Source organism: Oncorhynchus clarkii, chromosome 12 (assembly GCF_045791955.1).
Source record: "Oncorhynchus clarkii lewisi isolate Uvic-CL-2024 chromosome 12, UVic_Ocla_1.0, whole genome shotgun sequence".
In the NCBI taxonomy this organism is placed as follows: domain Eukaryota; kingdom Metazoa; phylum Chordata; class Actinopteri; order Salmoniformes; family Salmonidae; genus Oncorhynchus; species Oncorhynchus clarkii.
In genome coordinates, this window is record NC_092158.1 from 62,323,330 (window position 1) to 62,340,264 (window position 16,935).

At 43.0% G+C, this 16,935-nt stretch overlaps 2 protein-coding genes across 2 annotated transcripts; one reads left to right on the plus strand and one right to left on the minus strand.

Annotated features, from left to right (window-relative positions):
- The first annotated feature begins 3,517 nt into the window (after positions 1 to 3,517).
- Positions 3,518 to 8,849, plus strand: LOC139422498 (carbonic anhydrase 6-like). The gene is made up of 7 exons (XM_071173658.1): positions 3,518 to 3,526; positions 3,683 to 3,818; positions 4,006 to 4,157; positions 5,344 to 5,433; positions 5,734 to 5,806; positions 6,011 to 6,129; positions 8,664 to 8,849. The coding sequence occupies exons 1-7, from the start codon at positions 3,518 to 3,520 to the stop codon at positions 8,847 to 8,849; spliced, it is 765 nt and encodes a 254-aa protein (XP_071029759.1).
- A 281-nt stretch (positions 8,850 to 9,130) lies between these two features.
- LOC139420961 (ring finger protein 25) lies at positions 9,131 to 15,662 on the minus strand. The gene is made up of 10 exons (XM_071171399.1): positions 15,594 to 15,662; positions 12,782 to 12,850; positions 12,090 to 12,186; positions 11,623 to 11,690; positions 11,423 to 11,492; positions 11,118 to 11,189; positions 10,761 to 10,907; positions 10,489 to 10,578; positions 10,156 to 10,293; positions 9,131 to 10,039 (listed from the first exon to the last, which is right to left on the minus strand). Exons 1-10 carry the CDS (start codon positions 15,608 to 15,610, stop codon positions 9,233 to 9,235), a joined length of 1,575 nt encoding a protein of 524 aa, XP_071027500.1. The 5' UTR covers positions 15,611 to 15,662; the 3' UTR covers positions 9,131 to 9,232.
- Between the last annotated feature and the right edge of the window lie 1,273 nt (positions 15,663 to 16,935).

The window sequence follows — 16,935 nt, forward strand, 5'->3', positions numbered from 1 at the left end:
AGCCACCCCTCCTCATTATTTATGATTGTGTTGTCACGGAGGACTGATTGGGCTCATTGAGTCGAGTTGAAAAATAAATGCTGCTCTCATGGAATGGCATGCTTTGAGCACTACAGAAAAGTACTATTTACATGTGAAAAATTAATGCCATATGCTGCATTTACTATAGGCCTGTTGTTTACCTTTTTGTTGGTGACACTTTGATATCTTGATAATACGCAGCTGTTTAAAGGGCAAATCCACAGATGAAACAATAACAAAACGGACACCCCACCTCTGTTTTGGTTAAAAGCTGAGGGATGGGCCTGGAGAAATGTAACCACTCTAACTAAGATTAATAGACAGAGCTATGGATGTAAGAACTGACCATCCATGATATAAAATGATTGTTTTAACCTTGTTATGGGGCTATACAGTGTTTGTTAATATTTACAATGTTTACAAACAATGTTCACAAGCTTATATTTTGGGTTCTCATGGAGTGTGACAGATGAACTAAGCTCATGAGGGATTTATCAATTATATTCTTCAAGAATCAATGGATATAGATATATAATTTATAAGTCAAATTGATGTAGAAACTACAGATTGACCCTTTAAGCCTATCAAAAGTGTACAAGTTTGAGCATGTGTCCATTAGGCCTATGGATTTATTTATCAGCATTAATTAGATTGAGCAATAAAAGCTCCGCGTTTATTCCATAGGCTTGGATCCGCACTATGCAGCTGTTGCAAGAGTGCATTTTTCACTGGCTGTCCACTTGTTTCAAAAACAACGATTGATAGGTAGCTTAAATAAACTTCTTGAATTCAACCATTATTGGGTTCAAATACATATTTAGATTGGTGAACAGCCATCCACAACAACCACAATCCGCAAGACGCAAATAGATAAACGAGAGAGCAGCAGTGTGATTCACAATGCGCATGTTACGTGTTGCTTGTCCTATGTTGCTCTGGGTGTGCTCACTCTTCATTGATTGTCTGTATTGTTATTGTAACTGTTTTTAATAACCTGCCCAGGGACTGCGTTTGAAAATTAGCCGGCTGGCTAAAACCGGCACTTTTACTGAAACGTTGATTAATGTGCACTGTCCCTGTAAAAATTCAACTAAACTCAAACGATGTCGATATCAATAATAAGTGATATCCGTATCGCCGTAGACGACGTATGTAAAGACGTCATAATTTCCTCAGTCAAAGTTCGTACGACATGTAGCCTACCATTACAGGGCTCTCCAACCCCGTTCCTGACACGCTACTCTCCTGTAGGCTTTCACTCCAACCGCAATTGGATTCATTGATTCATTTTATAAACCAGCTAATTATTTGAATCAGGTGCGCTAGATTAGGGTTGGAATGAAAACCTACAGGATGTTAGCTCTCCAGGAACAGGGTTGGAGAGCTCTGCTAAAGAATATGCATCAAGTGCATACTCCAATTGCAACGTCTGCCAATGCCCACATATTGTCTGAAGAAAATGTTGTATTTTTAATACCCTCAAGTTAGGCATACTTAATTTCGAAATAGGCCATCATCACTGTCAATCGTGAATGCTAATTAGGCCTATTCACGTGTTGCCGGTGAAACCGCATCTGCATGCCAATATTTTAATTGATCTCAATCAGTTTCATGGGAATAGCCAATGCATTTTGATCTTCTTGAAATACTGTTTTCATGAGCGAATTAGAGCAGATGGTGTTATTAAAATTATTAGCCTTACCTGTATTTTGTTTCAATCAGCATATATCCTGCCTCGTGGCTCTGTTGAGTTTTGGCGCAATAATGTTATTTTTGTTTTTGTTTTACTATTTAGTTTCAGCTAACCATCTCATTAGATGGTTATTCAGTTTCAGCTAAAAAGCTCATTAGAAATGAGGACTTTTGGCGTAACAGAGTTGAACAGTAACGTTATAGGCCTACTATACTATGTTATTATATTCGCTTCCATTATGTTATCGTTATGTGATCTTGCGAGACATTGATTAAGCTTTGATCTAACTTTACTAAACGAGCACCATCGTGAGAAGTGATCATCTTCCATTTGTCATAATAATACATGATGAGTGGGAAGCACTATTAGGCGTAGGCAACAGATCGTGATGAGTGTTATTTTAAATGATTAGGGCGCCCTTCGTGGTTGTTAAAGGACAGCGCTAAATACACGTTGATTTGATTAGCTTGAACACATGGTTGCAGTATACCTTATTACAGAATCAAATAAAACAGGTGAACTACCAATTCATATAATGAATTTGCATAGATTTGATCATCAAATCAATTGACCAAGTAGTGAACATAAATCATTACTAGACTACATAGAACTGCAGGAAATTTGTTGTAAAACAGCCATAAAATCAAGCTTTTAGTGTGATGTATTAATGCATCTCAATAAACTATAACCTAAATTCATTATTACTTCCAATTTGGCCCAATGTCCAATATCCTGACATACCAAGCTAACCGGCCCTGCGTCTCAACCAATAGCCAATATAGTGTAACGACCCTGGGTTTATAAGCGCGGAAATCGACTGCTTGAGCATGTTTTTGCGGCACAGTCGATAGCGCGCAGGACTTCGGGCTAGAAGGTCGAGGGTTCGAGACCTGCTCCCTGCTGTTTCATTTACAATTCTGTAGGCTAAATTTCCCAAGCAGGGCGACAGCAACTTCCAGAGAGGGTCAGGCTCTTGGGCTTTGCAGGTGGCCACTGGTTTGGGTGTCCTCGGCAGAACGTCACCGTAACCAAGTGGTCACATATCGTTTTCCGTTCCACTGCGCAAGATGGGGTCGGTGAAGTTTTATGAACATCAAGACAGACATGATGAACTTAGATTTTGTTTTTGTCAAGCCTCCAAAGGGCTTCCGCAATGCCCACATGTAGCCTACAGTTCTTCATCATTCTCGCCTCCGCCAGACCTAACTCTAGGCTGCTGTAGGCTACATATTTATTTATATTTATCTATAGTTTTTTTATAGATTTTTTTTGTCGTAATTAAATATCATTTATTTAGAATTGATCAGAATAAATTGTCCATGTATTTTCAAATTGAAAAAGGTGAGGCTCGTGCTCCCCCAGCACTACACACTTGTTATAACGTTCCACATAGCCTTGAAAAGTCGTTTTGGCGGTTGGGCAATGCAGGCTGTAGCTAGGCATATAAGAACATGTATTTTCAATATTAATGTGGTTAATTAATTCAACTCATGAAACTATGTTGTACAAGTGGGTAAGACATTTTTTAAATCATACATTTAGGGATCTTGATATGGCTACATTTGGACAGAAATCTAATCATGTAGATAACAAAGATAGTTTCATGCATCATTATGCTACATTGTATTTATATTTGCGTTTCAGACATCTGTGTATATTATCCTCTATCTCTGTTCACGAGCTATAGCAGGTGAGTAGCCTTCCAAAACAACTTTTTTTTTAAGTTTCATGAATATTAATATATTTTCTATGAATTATATGTATTTTCAAATGTGTTTCTTTTAGACCAGCCCTGGTGTCACAATGGCTGTGGTAAGACTTCACTAGTTCTGACTTCACCTCCGTCCATTGTGCTACACAAACACAGTTCAGAACAGCAAACATTTAAACTGACAGAGGCTTTCTTTTTCTCTCTCTTCTCTTTTAGAGAACAGCCCCTCTTTCTGGCCCTCCCTTCCCAACTCTCAGTGTGGGGGGGTCAGACAGTCGCCGATCAACATTGATACTAACCAGCTGACCTTTGACCCCAGTCTCCGCAACCTCACCTTCAGTGACATCACTAATCCACACAGCATCAAGTTCCTCACCAACAATGGACACACAGGTACTCTTGTGGTGAATCTCCTTGGTCCTGTCCTTATAGTGTGTCTGTAGGACATGTGTTGTCTAGTCTTCTTTAAAGTAATCTCAGTAGCTCAGGACACAGGTATCATTTACTCATTAACAGTTGTTAGTGAATACACAATACCATATTAACGTATACTAACCACAACTTATTTTCGTCCTTCCAGTGAGCTGTGTGTTAGAGGGCCTGATGGAGGTGAGAGGAGGGGGGCTCCCTCATGGCTACACGGCCGTCATGATGCATTTCCACTGGGGAGGCGACTCACTGTGCCACCCAGGCTCTGAGCACACAGTGGATTCAGTCAGATACCCCATGGAGGTGAGATACTGTACTAGAAGAGAGAGAGTGTGTGCAGTAGCGGTGCATGGGTAAAATCACTGGGGAAGCCAAGGCCCCCCCCCCCCCAAAAAAAGCCATATTACAACCTGTGTTTCGATAACTGTGTTGTTTGCTCTATAACCTGTTAATTCATATGTCTTGCAACCATGACATATAGGCCTAAAGGCAGAGACAATAAGAAGACAAAGTGTGAATAAATTCAGCCACACCTTTGTTTTATCACAAAACCTGATAGCAACCTCTGTTCAGTGAAGTCCACAAAGCATATAGCATGTACAGTAAGACAGTTACATGACCTACAGCTTGGTCAAGCAAGTTCATATTTCAGAAATTTTTGGACCACAAAACAACTATTGATTTTTTTACCATAGAGAGTTACCGCAAGTCACAAAGAAAACAAGAGCTGCCTCCACTATTCCAGCACCATTTAAACTTCAACATGTCAACATCATCAAATCACCTCTAATACAGTGACAACTAAAATATACCAAAAACAATTTAGTCCAATCAATGTAAGCTAAATATGATGTGGCTGCCCATGGTTCGGATTTCTGTGTGCATGTGTGTTTACGTGCGCGTTTGTGCAAGTAGAAAAACATGTTGACTCACCCTACTTGTAGAGAAACACCAATGTCATCCTCCTTTCTTTCATGTTGACGAAATGGTCTATATCTCTGTCATACAGTACACACTTACATTTTTTTGTTGTCCTAGGCTACCTGGCTAAAATGCCTGCTCGCTAGCCTAACTTCCATTCTTGTGCAATGTTAGCTAGTTAACATTAGCTTTCTACATCTAGCTACATATTGAACTTCCATCCTCTCAGGCCAGGGGCACATGGTATGAATTAATGGTTGGACCAGAATCGCCGTGATAATCATTGGCCAGTACGGAGAATTAAGTAAAACCGCAAGTCCAAATCCCTTTCTCCATCCATGGCTAATTTAGCTTTCTCCTCTGAGATACAATCAGCCTTTTGCGAATTGAAGGAAAATGTTGAAACACAGAGACGAAAGCTAAATGATGTTATGCTTTATTTTTTTTTTCTTGGTCAAGTTTTTTGGGAAGCCTAGTTTCCCTTGGCATCCATGAATACACATCACTCTGTGTGTGTGTGTGTGTGTGTGTTGTGTCCTATATGATGTGACTCTCTGTTGGATTTCAGATCCACCTTGTGACACTGAAGGAAGGCTTGACAATGGAGCAGGCTAAGACTGACCCGGAGAGGATAGCAGTGTTTGGATTCTTCATAGATGTATGTCACAACAGTTCTACACTGATGATGACAATACTATGACAGAGTTATGATTCTTGACTTAGTAATCGGAGTTATGGCAGAATATCTTGTTATCAGAGGAGGCCAGTGGGAGGAGCTATAGGAGGACGGGATCATTGTAATGGCTGGAATGGAATCAGTGGAATGGAGTCAAACACGCTGTTACCATGTGTTTGATGCGTTCCAGCCGTTATAATGAGCCCGTCCTCCTATAGCTCCTCCCACCAGCCTCCACTGCGTGTTATTTGTGCTATCATCAACACATTCCATGGATTCCAGGTGGCAGGCAACCAATGGCATGTGGAATCCTGGAGGACTTTGACATCATATCTGCTGAATATAACAGAGAAGGGTGAGGAGCAGTGGTGCCAGCTAGCTTTAAAGTACTTATATTCTCTATTTTTATGCCAATGTAGCTCATTTGAATTTGCAGAGAGAGAGAGCAAGAGCAAAGTGAAACCTCCATTGCTTTTAGGGCACTAACAAAGGGAGAGCTTCCTCCCTTTGGTGATGTTTCTAGTATTTTTCACACTACAGCCCTCTCCTTATGTCTCAGGTTCATCAGTTGACATAGTGCAGCCACTATCTATCAGTGATCTGCTAGGAAGTGTGGACCTCACCAAGTTCTACCGCTACCAGGGTTCTCTGACCACCCCCACCTGCGATGAAGTGGTGGTATGGACCGTGTTTGAAGAGCCAATCAAGTTACGGAGAGATCTAGTTAGTGGTAACCTAACATAGCAGGCGTAAAAGAAAAGCCTGAGCGGAGCTGGAAGAAACAGGAAGCATCCGGTTTGAGTCTTCACCTCCGCTTCCTGAAAACCGTATGCTTGCGGTTTCTTTCAACCCCGCTGAGGGTGAGTGAGTGGTGGTGGGCTGACTTGTCGATTGGTTGGATTACACTCCAACAAGCGTTCTCCTTAGTAAAATGTATGTCAAATGAAAGAGGAGTGTGCAGCTTTATTTGCCTGAGCCATTGAAGAAGCCTAAGGCAGCGGTTGAAATTTACACAATTGTTACCCAGAGGAAAATGGGGGAGGTTCGTGCTTTTTCAAGTTCAGTCAGGGGGAGTGTTATATTTTTAAAATTTCGTCCAGGGGAGGGTCATGTCATTTGTAATAGATTAAATGTCATATTGCTCAGTGTTTGAGAATTAGTTGCTTATATCTCGATGTGTGCCCATTGCTGCCCCTTCATCCCTTATTCTCTGCTGGGCGTGCAATATCAGGTGCGCCTAGTGTGGTCTCAATCAAGTGATCCATAGCCTATACTATAGACCTAGGCCAGCGTTTCCCAAACTCAGTCCTGGGGAAAATGTACTTGGGGTGTGTATATAAAACGACCTAGCACAATCATGAGCCTTGGCCTGCTCTTGCTGATGTCTAAGTATACTGTGGCCCTTCAGGAAGAAAGTCAAAGGCTTCTTCTGCAAAATAAATTGTATTTGTCCCAAAAATTCAATATCTGTGCGTGCGGACTAGGCCTACTGATGTCCTGTTCAGTTTGAGAGAGAGGGAGAGTGTGAAGATGAGGACTTAAACTATCCTATTTTTTTTTTATATTCGCCTGTATAGAAATCAAAACATCTCAGATGATGCAGCGTGCATTCATTCGTTGTCATGCTCTGTTGTGGAATTTTAAAAGATTCTGCTCGTCTCCAATCATATAAAATGACATAGAACTGCATGAAATGCGTTTATACAAGGCTATTTTTTTATTGGGCCGCAAATAAGAAGATATACTGTATTCTTGTAGTGCTTTTACTGAAATTGAGATATTTTCACCCGTCTGCAGTGGTGAATGTAGGCATGTTCTCTGCTATCCACTGCAATATGTTACTTTTAGGGGACTAACAAAATTCACATAGAAATGTGAGTTATAGATCTGTCATTCTCAGTGAAAGCAAGTCTAAGAAGCAGTAGATCTGTTCTGTTCGCTATTTCTATGCTTCCTGTTCTTAAATGTAATCTTTGCGTCTTATACATTAGGTTTGGTACACCAGCTTCAAACAGCTGACAATACAATACTTTTGGTTATGGGAAATACGCTGTATGTGGACACCCATTCAGATTAGTGGATTCGGCTATATCAGCATCACCCGTTGCTGACAGGTGTATAAAATCAAGCACACCGCCATGCAATCTGGTTGCAACACTCACGGCCAAGTTCCAAACTGCCTCTGAACTGTTTGTCGGGAGCTTCATGAAAGGGATTTCCATGGCCGAGCAGCCACACACAAGCCTAAGATCACCATGAACAATGCCGAGCATCGCCTGGATTGGTGTAAATCTCGCCACCATTGGACTCTGGAGCAGTGGAAACGCATTCTCTGGAGTGATGAATCACACTTCATCATTTGGCAGCCCGACGGACAAAACATTTGGTGGAGGAATAATGGTCTGGGGCTGTTTTTCATGGTTTGGGCTAGGCCCCTTAGTTCCAGTGAATGGAAATCTTAACGCTACAGCATACAATGTCATTCTAGACAATTCTGTGCATCCAACTTTGTGGCAACAGTTTGGGGAAGGCCCTTTCCTGTTTCAGCATGACAATGCCCCTGTGCACAAAGCGATGTCCATACAGAAATGGTTTGTCGAGATCGGTGTGGAAGAACTTGACTGACCTGCAGAGCCCCGAACTCAACACCATTGGGATGAATTGAAATTCCAACAGTGAGCCAGGCCTAATCGCCCAACATCAGTGCCCTCACTAATGCTCGTGGCTGAATTGAAGCAAGTCCCCGCAGCAGTGTTCCAACATCTAGTGGAAAGCCTTCCTAGAAGAGTGGAGGCTGTTACAGCAGCAAGGGGGGGGGGGTACCAACTCCATATTAATGCCCATGATTTTGGAATGATGTTTGACAAGCAGGTGTCCACATACTTTTGGTCATGTACGGTATATTTCACAGGGGTTTAGATGGTACTATGATTGTCTACATTGCTTTTTGTCACTGAAATTAAGCAACTATTAGAATGTTTGCAACCAGGAAATGGCGGAGCGATTTCTGCATAGTGCACCTTTTACTTATTATTTGGGGTGTAGGAGAGGGTCACTTTTTTCAAGCATTAAGGGAGGGTCAGGTAAAAATATATTTTATTGAAGTGAGGGCCATCCATTTTTATTTCAGACGTCTGATTTTCCACAGGTATCCCTCATAAATAAAGTACAGTGCCTAAGCTAACTCTTTCATACCCCTGTCCCACTCTCAGGTGGAGCGGTTTCCTAAAACCCTGAAGTACAGAAACATCTACCGGCCAGTGCAGCGCCTCAACGGGCGCCCCGTCTACGCTTCCCCCGGGGTGTCAGTGTCCCTACTGGGGGACAGCAGCCAGACTTCCAGCAGAGGGGCTCTCTCGCCCGGCCTATTTCTACTGCTACTACTGGACTGGGGGTGAGGCTGGACGCCCAGGGGAGGGGAGGTATGCAGAAATAAGGGGTGGAGGGAAAGCAGGAGGAAAAAAAGAAGAGGGTGGGGAAAATAAGTGTTTGATACTCAAGGGAGGTCAATTTTAGCCGATTTCTGTCAATAATAAATGTGCTGTATGTTCCCTCAGGACAACTGTACCCTGTCATTAGTATCTTATGAAGCAAAAAGAATGCTTCAGCGTAAACTAAACAACTGCCCACTGACAACAACAATTCAAACGGCAATAGGAAAGAAGGCAGAACACACCGGTTCACTTAGGTGCCAGACAATGCAAAGCTTTATTTTAGGTGTATCGAGAATGTAAATGGAGGTACAGACATAGCTGTTCTTAGTTCCTCCTTTGTCCCTTTGTCATAGAGCAGCACCCTCTCTCTCTACCTCTCCCTCAACCACACTCTGATGGAAGCCCCTCCCACCAGCCATGTGAGCTCTGCCACGGGGGTAGTTGGCACCTCCCCTGCTTCGCTGACCTCGCCCGTCCCAGTAGCGATGGTGCCTGCCCCCCCGAGCATCCCATTGGTCCGTTCCTCTGAAATACCGCTCTTGCCATTGGTCAGGCTGTTGCGCTGAACCGCGAGGGCCTCTCCTCCTTCCCCTCTCCCTATGGCCTCGCCCAGGCTCCATTTCCATGCCGTTGCTAGGTGGGATGTCCATTTTAGGAGTGTCCAGGCTTGATTTGCTTATTGCCTGACCGTCTTTAGGAACTGGAGCCTCTTGTTGGCCTAGCTCTGTACGTCCCTCCCCTTCTTCCTTCTCCAATTGGCTTAATTGTGCTTGTCCCAGTTCTGGGTGGCTAGAGTTCTCCTGAAGTCTGGCTTTGATCGGTGCGTCGTGAGAGTTGGCAGGAGGAGCACTGTGGAAGTTGTCATGTTTCTCTGAGGACAGGGAGAGTTTGTCCAGATGGTCAGTGGGGGGTCCCCCAGGTGTCCCTGGGTGGGTGTGGGGCCTGCCTCTCCCTCCCCTCCTCAGGCCCCTGAAGTGGCCCTGTGGCCCTTGGTGCCAGTACTGGTGACCTGGCCTTCCCCTGCGATGCGAGTGGCCAGCGTGCTGCAGCTTTGGTGCTGTGATCTGATTGGTGGAGGCAGGGGGAAGGGAGAGCAGTGATTGGCTGGGAGAGGCATTCCCGTCAGTGGTGACGTTGTCCAAGTCGGGAGGCGGCTGTGAAAAACAAGTCATAACGTTGTTTAATTAAGATACATCATCAGGAAAGTGTACGCTCACGCACTGACACACTTCAGCTAATATTGTTTGCTAAGCCCCTCCTTGTTCCTTACCTCATTAATATGTATGAGGAAGCGGTTAGACTCCGCCTCTGTGTCAATAATCCCGCCTTTTGCTTTCTGACGCTCCAAAAGGTTCTGGAGCTCAGCCCACTTCTGCCGGAACTCCACCCCTATCACCGCTCCCTCCAGCTGAGTGAAGTAGAGGTCAGCACAAATGGATGTATTTGCAATAGCAGCCACTATAATTGAAGGTGTGGTGTAACACAAGTGGTGTAGTTGAAATGGCAAGCGAAATTATGACAGTACTGTAGAGGAAAAAAGAACAGCTACAAGAAGCAACATAGCAGTACAGTGTGTCGTCAGTGTGTGCAGTTGTGTCTTTACCTTTGGAAAGCTAGGGGCGGGATTGGACAGGAGCTGGGCAACGTTGTAAGTCAGAGGTTCTCTACACACGGGACACACAACGGTTAGCTCCTACAGGGGGAGGGAGAAAGAACCGCCAGTCAAAATGACCACTAAATGAATCACTAAAATCTCCAGGAATATAGCTAAAAAATATTTTAAAAAATACTTTGACCCCCCCCCCAAAATAAATGCACTTTCACTTCAGCAACTCCCAGTCAATTCTACTGCTGCATATGGATACTTGATCTCACCTCATCGTCGGTCCTCTCCCGTGTCTTGTCCTGCTCCAGCTCCTTCTCCCTCTCCTGGAGCTCAGTCTCAGAGTGGGTGATGTAGCGGCCTAGGCAGTGGGAGTGGAAGTAGTGGTAGCATCTGGTCTTGGTGAACGCCTCCCCATCCTGGGACAGACCAGAAAGACAAGGGAGGACAAGGTTTACATCACACACAATGCTGCGGTTCTATTTTGTGTCCACTTGCTCACTCCCCCTCGCGGATTTCAAAAGCATTGGATTGGTGTTAACATGGGCTACAGAGAGTTTCAAACAGGAAGACTAGTTTAAATTCTCATCTTGTGTGGACTAATGGAAATACTAATTAAAACAGATCACCTTAAACCCGTAAAGGCAGATGACGCAGTTCCCATGGGGAATATTGCTCTCCGTCAGGATCTCTTTGGCTTTCTGAGAGAGACAGAGAAAAGAGGGACCGAGTCAGGTACTTGATATTCATCTCTATTTATACATTCCTAAATTTAAAAAACATTTTTTAAAATCAGGACAAAGGGCATCCTTGATCCACAGTTCTAATTATAATATCACAAATGCAGTTCTTAAATTACTGTAGTCTCCAACTAAGAGATTTCAAATAAGAACAGAGAGAATGAGAGAAACGGGAAGAAAGAAAGAGAACTGGCCTCAATGAGCTGGTACAACACAGGGGAACCCAGGCAGGACTCCGCCTCTGTCTGTAGACATTTCTGCACACTGGGAGAGAGAGAGAGAGAAATCTTGGAGCAATACAAGCAACAGGGGACATAAACTAAATTAAACTACCCTTCATCAGAGCAGACTACAATGAACCTAAGATGGAGGACAACAGATTTACTCTCGTTACCTGCACAGCTTGTCATCAGAAAGACCCCGAGGGTTGTGGATGGAAATGGAGGGAGGAGAGGAGGGATACTTAGGAAGAGAAAGAGAGATCAGTGTATAACATTTGAAAGTGGCATGTCCTGAAAATGAAAAGGACAGGGCAGGGTTCTAAGGAAAGGAAATTATGAAAGCATGAGGAAAAACTTTCACAATGACAGGAAGTGTCAACTCCAGTCCTGGAGAACTACTGGGTAAGCAGGCGTTTGTTACATCCCTGCACCAATACACAAAAAAGTGTACACACCTTGTAGGTAGCTCTCCAGGAGAAGGGAAGGCCAGTATATTTAGGGGGTACACAATTATTATTATATATATTTTTTTTTACACAAGTAACCTAAATGCATGTCCTAAGCCAGGGGACGGGGAATATTATTTTTTTTACAATCAAATGGATTGCAAAGGACAAGGTAGCAGGGAATATGAGCATACCTGCAAGTCGAGAGTCAAAGTTAGGGTGAGTCGCACAAACTGAGAGAGGGAATCTTCACCCGTGGAGGGATATAGAACCAGACTCACCTCCCATCCCCTATAAGAGAGAGCAACAGAGAATGTCAATTAAACACACGCACCCACTTCAAAGCCCGAAGTCTATCAGCTATTCATCTAGTCTTATCCATTGGCCGGGGGAGGCTAATCACTCATACATTATAGTGAAACACCCAGGGATAGAAGAGAGGGCAGAAAGAGATGTCTGTTTAAGTGTGAAGGCTGACAGACCTCTTCAGAGAGCAGTTGGGAGGACAGGATGTTGAATACAGAGGAAGGAACGCAACAATCAGCTGAGTATGATGCAACAGACCTGTAATATCCCTCTATCTGGTCCAGCCTCGTGACGCGACAAAATAACATAGCTAACTAGCACACCGCACCTCTGATACAATGGCGTGTGGTGTTTGTGTATAGTATTATAGTCTGGTCACAGATCTATACTGTATGTGCTTAAGGTGAACCAAGTTACTTTGTAATTTGTTGCTATGCCACACCAGGGCACAAACAGATCTGCAACCAGGCTACAGCTGGTATTTATATAGATTCATGAGTCAGCAAAATACTGCTAACCATCAAAGTGAGGTCTTAGTGGTGTTCTGGGGCATGGGTTATCATCAAACTGAGTGGCTCACCCATCTCTCCTGTTAATCTGCAGCTCATCCAGATAGATGGACTGGAGAACCTCAATCTCAGACAGCACACTGTAGAGAGGAGATGTAGCCAATGTCAATGAATGATGCAACAATCTGGATGTTACAGCAGAAATGGCTTGAACTGTAACGCATTAACTTACTGCAGAGCAGGATCATTAACTAGCGAAACCAAATGTAAGAATGTAGACCCTGCATAGCTCAGTTAATCATGCGTGGTAAATGGTCAAGCTAGCTATAAAATGACAGCAGGGTCATTTAACCTCAAAGCACACAAAAGAGGATTGACACCCATCATCTCAGATTGTTCAGAAATTATTTTGTTTGAAATATAATTTGATCTCTGAAAAACCAAAGTAATTGATTGCACCCAAATTGGCTATTTTAATTTATAGGATTCATATAATAATTAAACACCTGATTTGAACCAAACTTTTTTCCAACAATGAGTATATAGTATTAGTTCTCTGTCTGACAAGTGGTATTTTGCTGCGGTTCAGGGTATTGTTTCTTCAGCCTATGTATTCCCAGTGAATTTGGTGATGGTTTTCAAAACCCTGTTCAGAGAAATGAGTAATTAAAGTTGTTAGGTTTATGTTTCATCCTACATCATCAGGTTCTGACCACTAGACGGTGCGGCTCGAGGTGTTTTATAAGAACCCCACCATGCTTTGGTTGTCGTCCACTAACTTAGCATTTGTCATTGATCTACGTAAAATACTCCATAAAGTCAAAGTGAAAAGACAAAATGTAATAACTCAAATTGTCATTGCATAAGTATTCCCCCAATTTGTTTATACAAGCCTAAATTAATTCAGAAGTAAAATGTGGCTTAACAAATAACACAAGTTAGATGGACTCTCACTGTGTTTGAAATAGGTGTTGACATGATTTTTGAATAACTACCCCTTCCTCTGTCCCCCATACACAACATCTCCCTCAGTCAAGTATTGAATTTCAAGCACAGATTCAACTAAAGAACAGGGAGCTTTTCGAAAGCCGCATAATTAAGGGAAGTGATTGGTAGATAAATCCGACATTGAATATATCCTTAAGCATGGTCAGGTTAGTAATTATGCTGTGGATGATGTATTAAACTACCCAGACACAAAGATGCAGTCATACTTCTGAACTGAGCATACTCAGTAGTTGCTTGAACATCTATGGCAAGACTTGAAAATTGCTGTCAAGCCATGATACCCAACATCTTGACAGAGCATGGAGAATTTTGATTTAACTAGGCAAGTCTGTTAAGAACAAATTCTTATTTACAATGACGGCCTACTCCGGCAAAATCCGGACGATGCTGGGCCAATTGTGCTATACCCTATGGGACTCCCAATCACAGCCGGATGTGACAGCCTGCAATGCTCTTATGAGACTAACCCAAGAAGACTCACAGGTGTAATCATAAGTTGTTTCTAACATTGACTCAGGGGGGTGAATACCTATTTAATTAAGGTGTAAGTGTTTCATTAATCTTAAAAAATAAATTACATTTTTCTTCCACTTTGACAGAGTACTTTGCGTAGATCGTTGACAAAATGACAATTAAACCATTTTAATCCCACTTTGTAACAAAACAAAAATGTGAAGAAATCCAAGGGGGTGTAGACTTTCTGTTAGGCACTGTCCCATTGACTTGCATTGGATTTGTGTCACAAATGCTAAAACGTTAGCCTTTGAAACAGTGGCCAGGGAAACAAAACCAAAAGCATGGGTTGCGGTCATACCTTGTCCATAAACCACTTACAGAATAAGGAAACCAATGTAATTGTGATTTTGATTAACTATCCCTTTAACATTGAGGGGCTGTTTAAAAATAAATAATCACATACTAGCAGGAACACCAACATCTAGTGGTCAGAACCTGGTAATATGAGAATGCAGGATAGGACATAAACCTAACAATTTCAATGACTAATTTCTCTGAACAGGAGGAGAAAAATAAAAATCAACTAATTCTATGAGAATACATTATATAAGACAAAGAAACAATACTCCGAGCCGCAGCGCCATACTACTTGTCACTCGTTGCGGGGAGTTTGGGGCGAGGGGTCCATGGCTGGCGTTTGACCATTTCCTTGGATTTTTCCATGACTTACTCATTGTTAGAAAAAAGTACGGTCAAAACCGGATGTTAGGTACTATATTTATTGGATATTATGCATTCCATACATTTAAAATTGCCCATTTGGGTGTAATCAATCTTATTAATTTCTCAGATCAATTACATTTCAGCAAAACAATGTGTCAGGACTGCTAATGTTATGGGTTTCTAACTACGGAAATTACTTCAGAACAATCTGAGATAGTGGGTGTCATGGCTTGCTGAAATGACATGGAACGACGTAGCACTGAACCAGAATCTGGTCGATTCTCCTCGCCACGTTCAACGTCTTCTTTAAGGCCAGATTCTGGTTCAAGCCGATATAAACTTTGTGTATTTTCCTAAATGGATGTCAGCTAACTAGCACTGTATGTAATGTAATATCTTTGGTAAATTACAATGCTGAACAAACAGCTTGCTTGCAAGAGCCTTTTCGTATGATCACAACACGCATCATACCCTGCACTCAGCAGTGTCGTTTAGTTAACAGGGTGTATGTAGCTAGCCAGCTAGCTAGCCCCCGGAGCTAGCAAGCTAGCGACACATAGCTAGCTAACCACAATCTACAACGTACATATCATTTGTAGATACATATTCAATTAAATGGTATTGAATATGAATGAACGTATTATACAGGCATTTGCCACATTTTCTCCACCTACACGCTATCATCAACAAACTCACTCGCTTTCAGCTGCCATCTTCGTTCTGCCGACCGGGACTACTTCTTCTTCTATGGTATATTGGCGATCGCACATTTTAAATGTGTATCCCGCCACCTACTGTGTGGGATGGAAACAGGATGACCAAAAAGGGAAGTAAATACCCCCCAAAAAAACTTCCAAATGACCCCAAAAATCTATTAATAAACTAAACTAAATCAAACAACATTTCTAAAAAAAAAAACAGATCTGATCCCTACAAAGGCTCAAGGGGAACCTGGGAGGGCGGGTCTTCCGGCACCGGGTCTTCCGGCACCCTTGCAAGTCTTCAGAGGTAAAAATCCTTAAATCCCCCAAACTTTTCTGCCACAGCCAGAAAAATGTCCAGTTTCTTAGACTTCTTTGAGACTTGTGCCATACAGTTTATAACTGTGGCAATGAACACCACAAAACCCCCTTTTTTGTTAACATAACAGGGTGTCTTTTGACTGGCAGCAAACATTTACTACAGGCTGTGGTGCACCCACTACCATATTTTCACTAGCATCACTTGTTTTCTCAATTATTTTAATCGCCTCCGCATAGGAGATTCAAATTACTGCTCGACCTTTTGCCACCTCAATCTCCTTCACCCTTACAGAGCACTCCAGGAACACTGCCCTTTCCCACCTGGACAAAAGGAACACCTATGTGAGAATGCTGTTCATTGACTACATCTCAGAGTTCAACACCATAGTGCCCATGAAGCTCATCACTAAGCTAAGGACCCTGGGACTAAACACCTCCCTCTGTAACTGGATCCTGGGCTTCCTGACGGGCCGCCCCCAGGTGGTAAGGGTAGGCAACAACACATCTGCCATGCTGATCCTCAACACTGGTGCCCCTCAGGGGTGTGTACTTAGTCCCATCCTGTAATCCCTGTTCACCCACGACTGCGTGGCCAAACAACTCCAACACCATCATGATGTTTTCTGACGACACAACAGTGGTAGGTCTGATCACCGACAGAAATGAGACAGCCTATAGGGAGGAGGTCAGAGAACTGGTAGTGTGGTGCCAGGACAACAATCTCTCTCTCAATGTGAGAAAGACAAAGGTGCTGATCGTGGACTATAGGAAAAGGTGGGCCGAACAGGCCCCCATTAACATCAACGGGGCTGGAGCGGAGCGGGTCGAGAGTTTCAAGTTCCTTGGTGTCCACATCACCAGAAAACTATCATTGTCCAAACACACCAAGACCGTCGTGAAGAGGCACGACAAATCCTTTTCCCCCTCAGGAGGCTGAAAAGATTTGGTATGGGTCCCCAGATCCTCAAAAAGTTCTACAGCTACACCATCAAGAGCATCCTGACCGATTGCATCAC

Excerpts from the sequence above, each read along its gene's own strand:
- LOC139422498 (XM_071173658.1), top strand. Across the intron at positions 5,434-5,733 it reads TGTTTGGATTCTTCATAGAT|GTGGCAGGCAACCAATGGCA; the intron begins GTATGTCACAAC and ends CATGGATTCCAG. Across the intron at positions 5,807-6,010 it reads GCTGAATATAACAGAGAAGG|GTTCATCAGTTGACATAGTG; the intron begins GTGAGGAGCAGT and ends CTTATGTCTCAG.
- LOC139420961 (XM_071171399.1), bottom strand. Across the intron at positions 11,691-12,089 it reads CTTTGACTCTCGACTTGCAG|TATCCCTCCTCTCCTCCCTC; the intron begins GTATGCTCATAT and ends TCTCTTCCTAAG. Across the intron at positions 11,190-11,422 it reads TGTTGTACCAGCTCATTGAG|AAAGCCAAAGAGATCCTGAC; the intron begins GCCAGTTCTCTT and ends TGTCTCTCTCAG.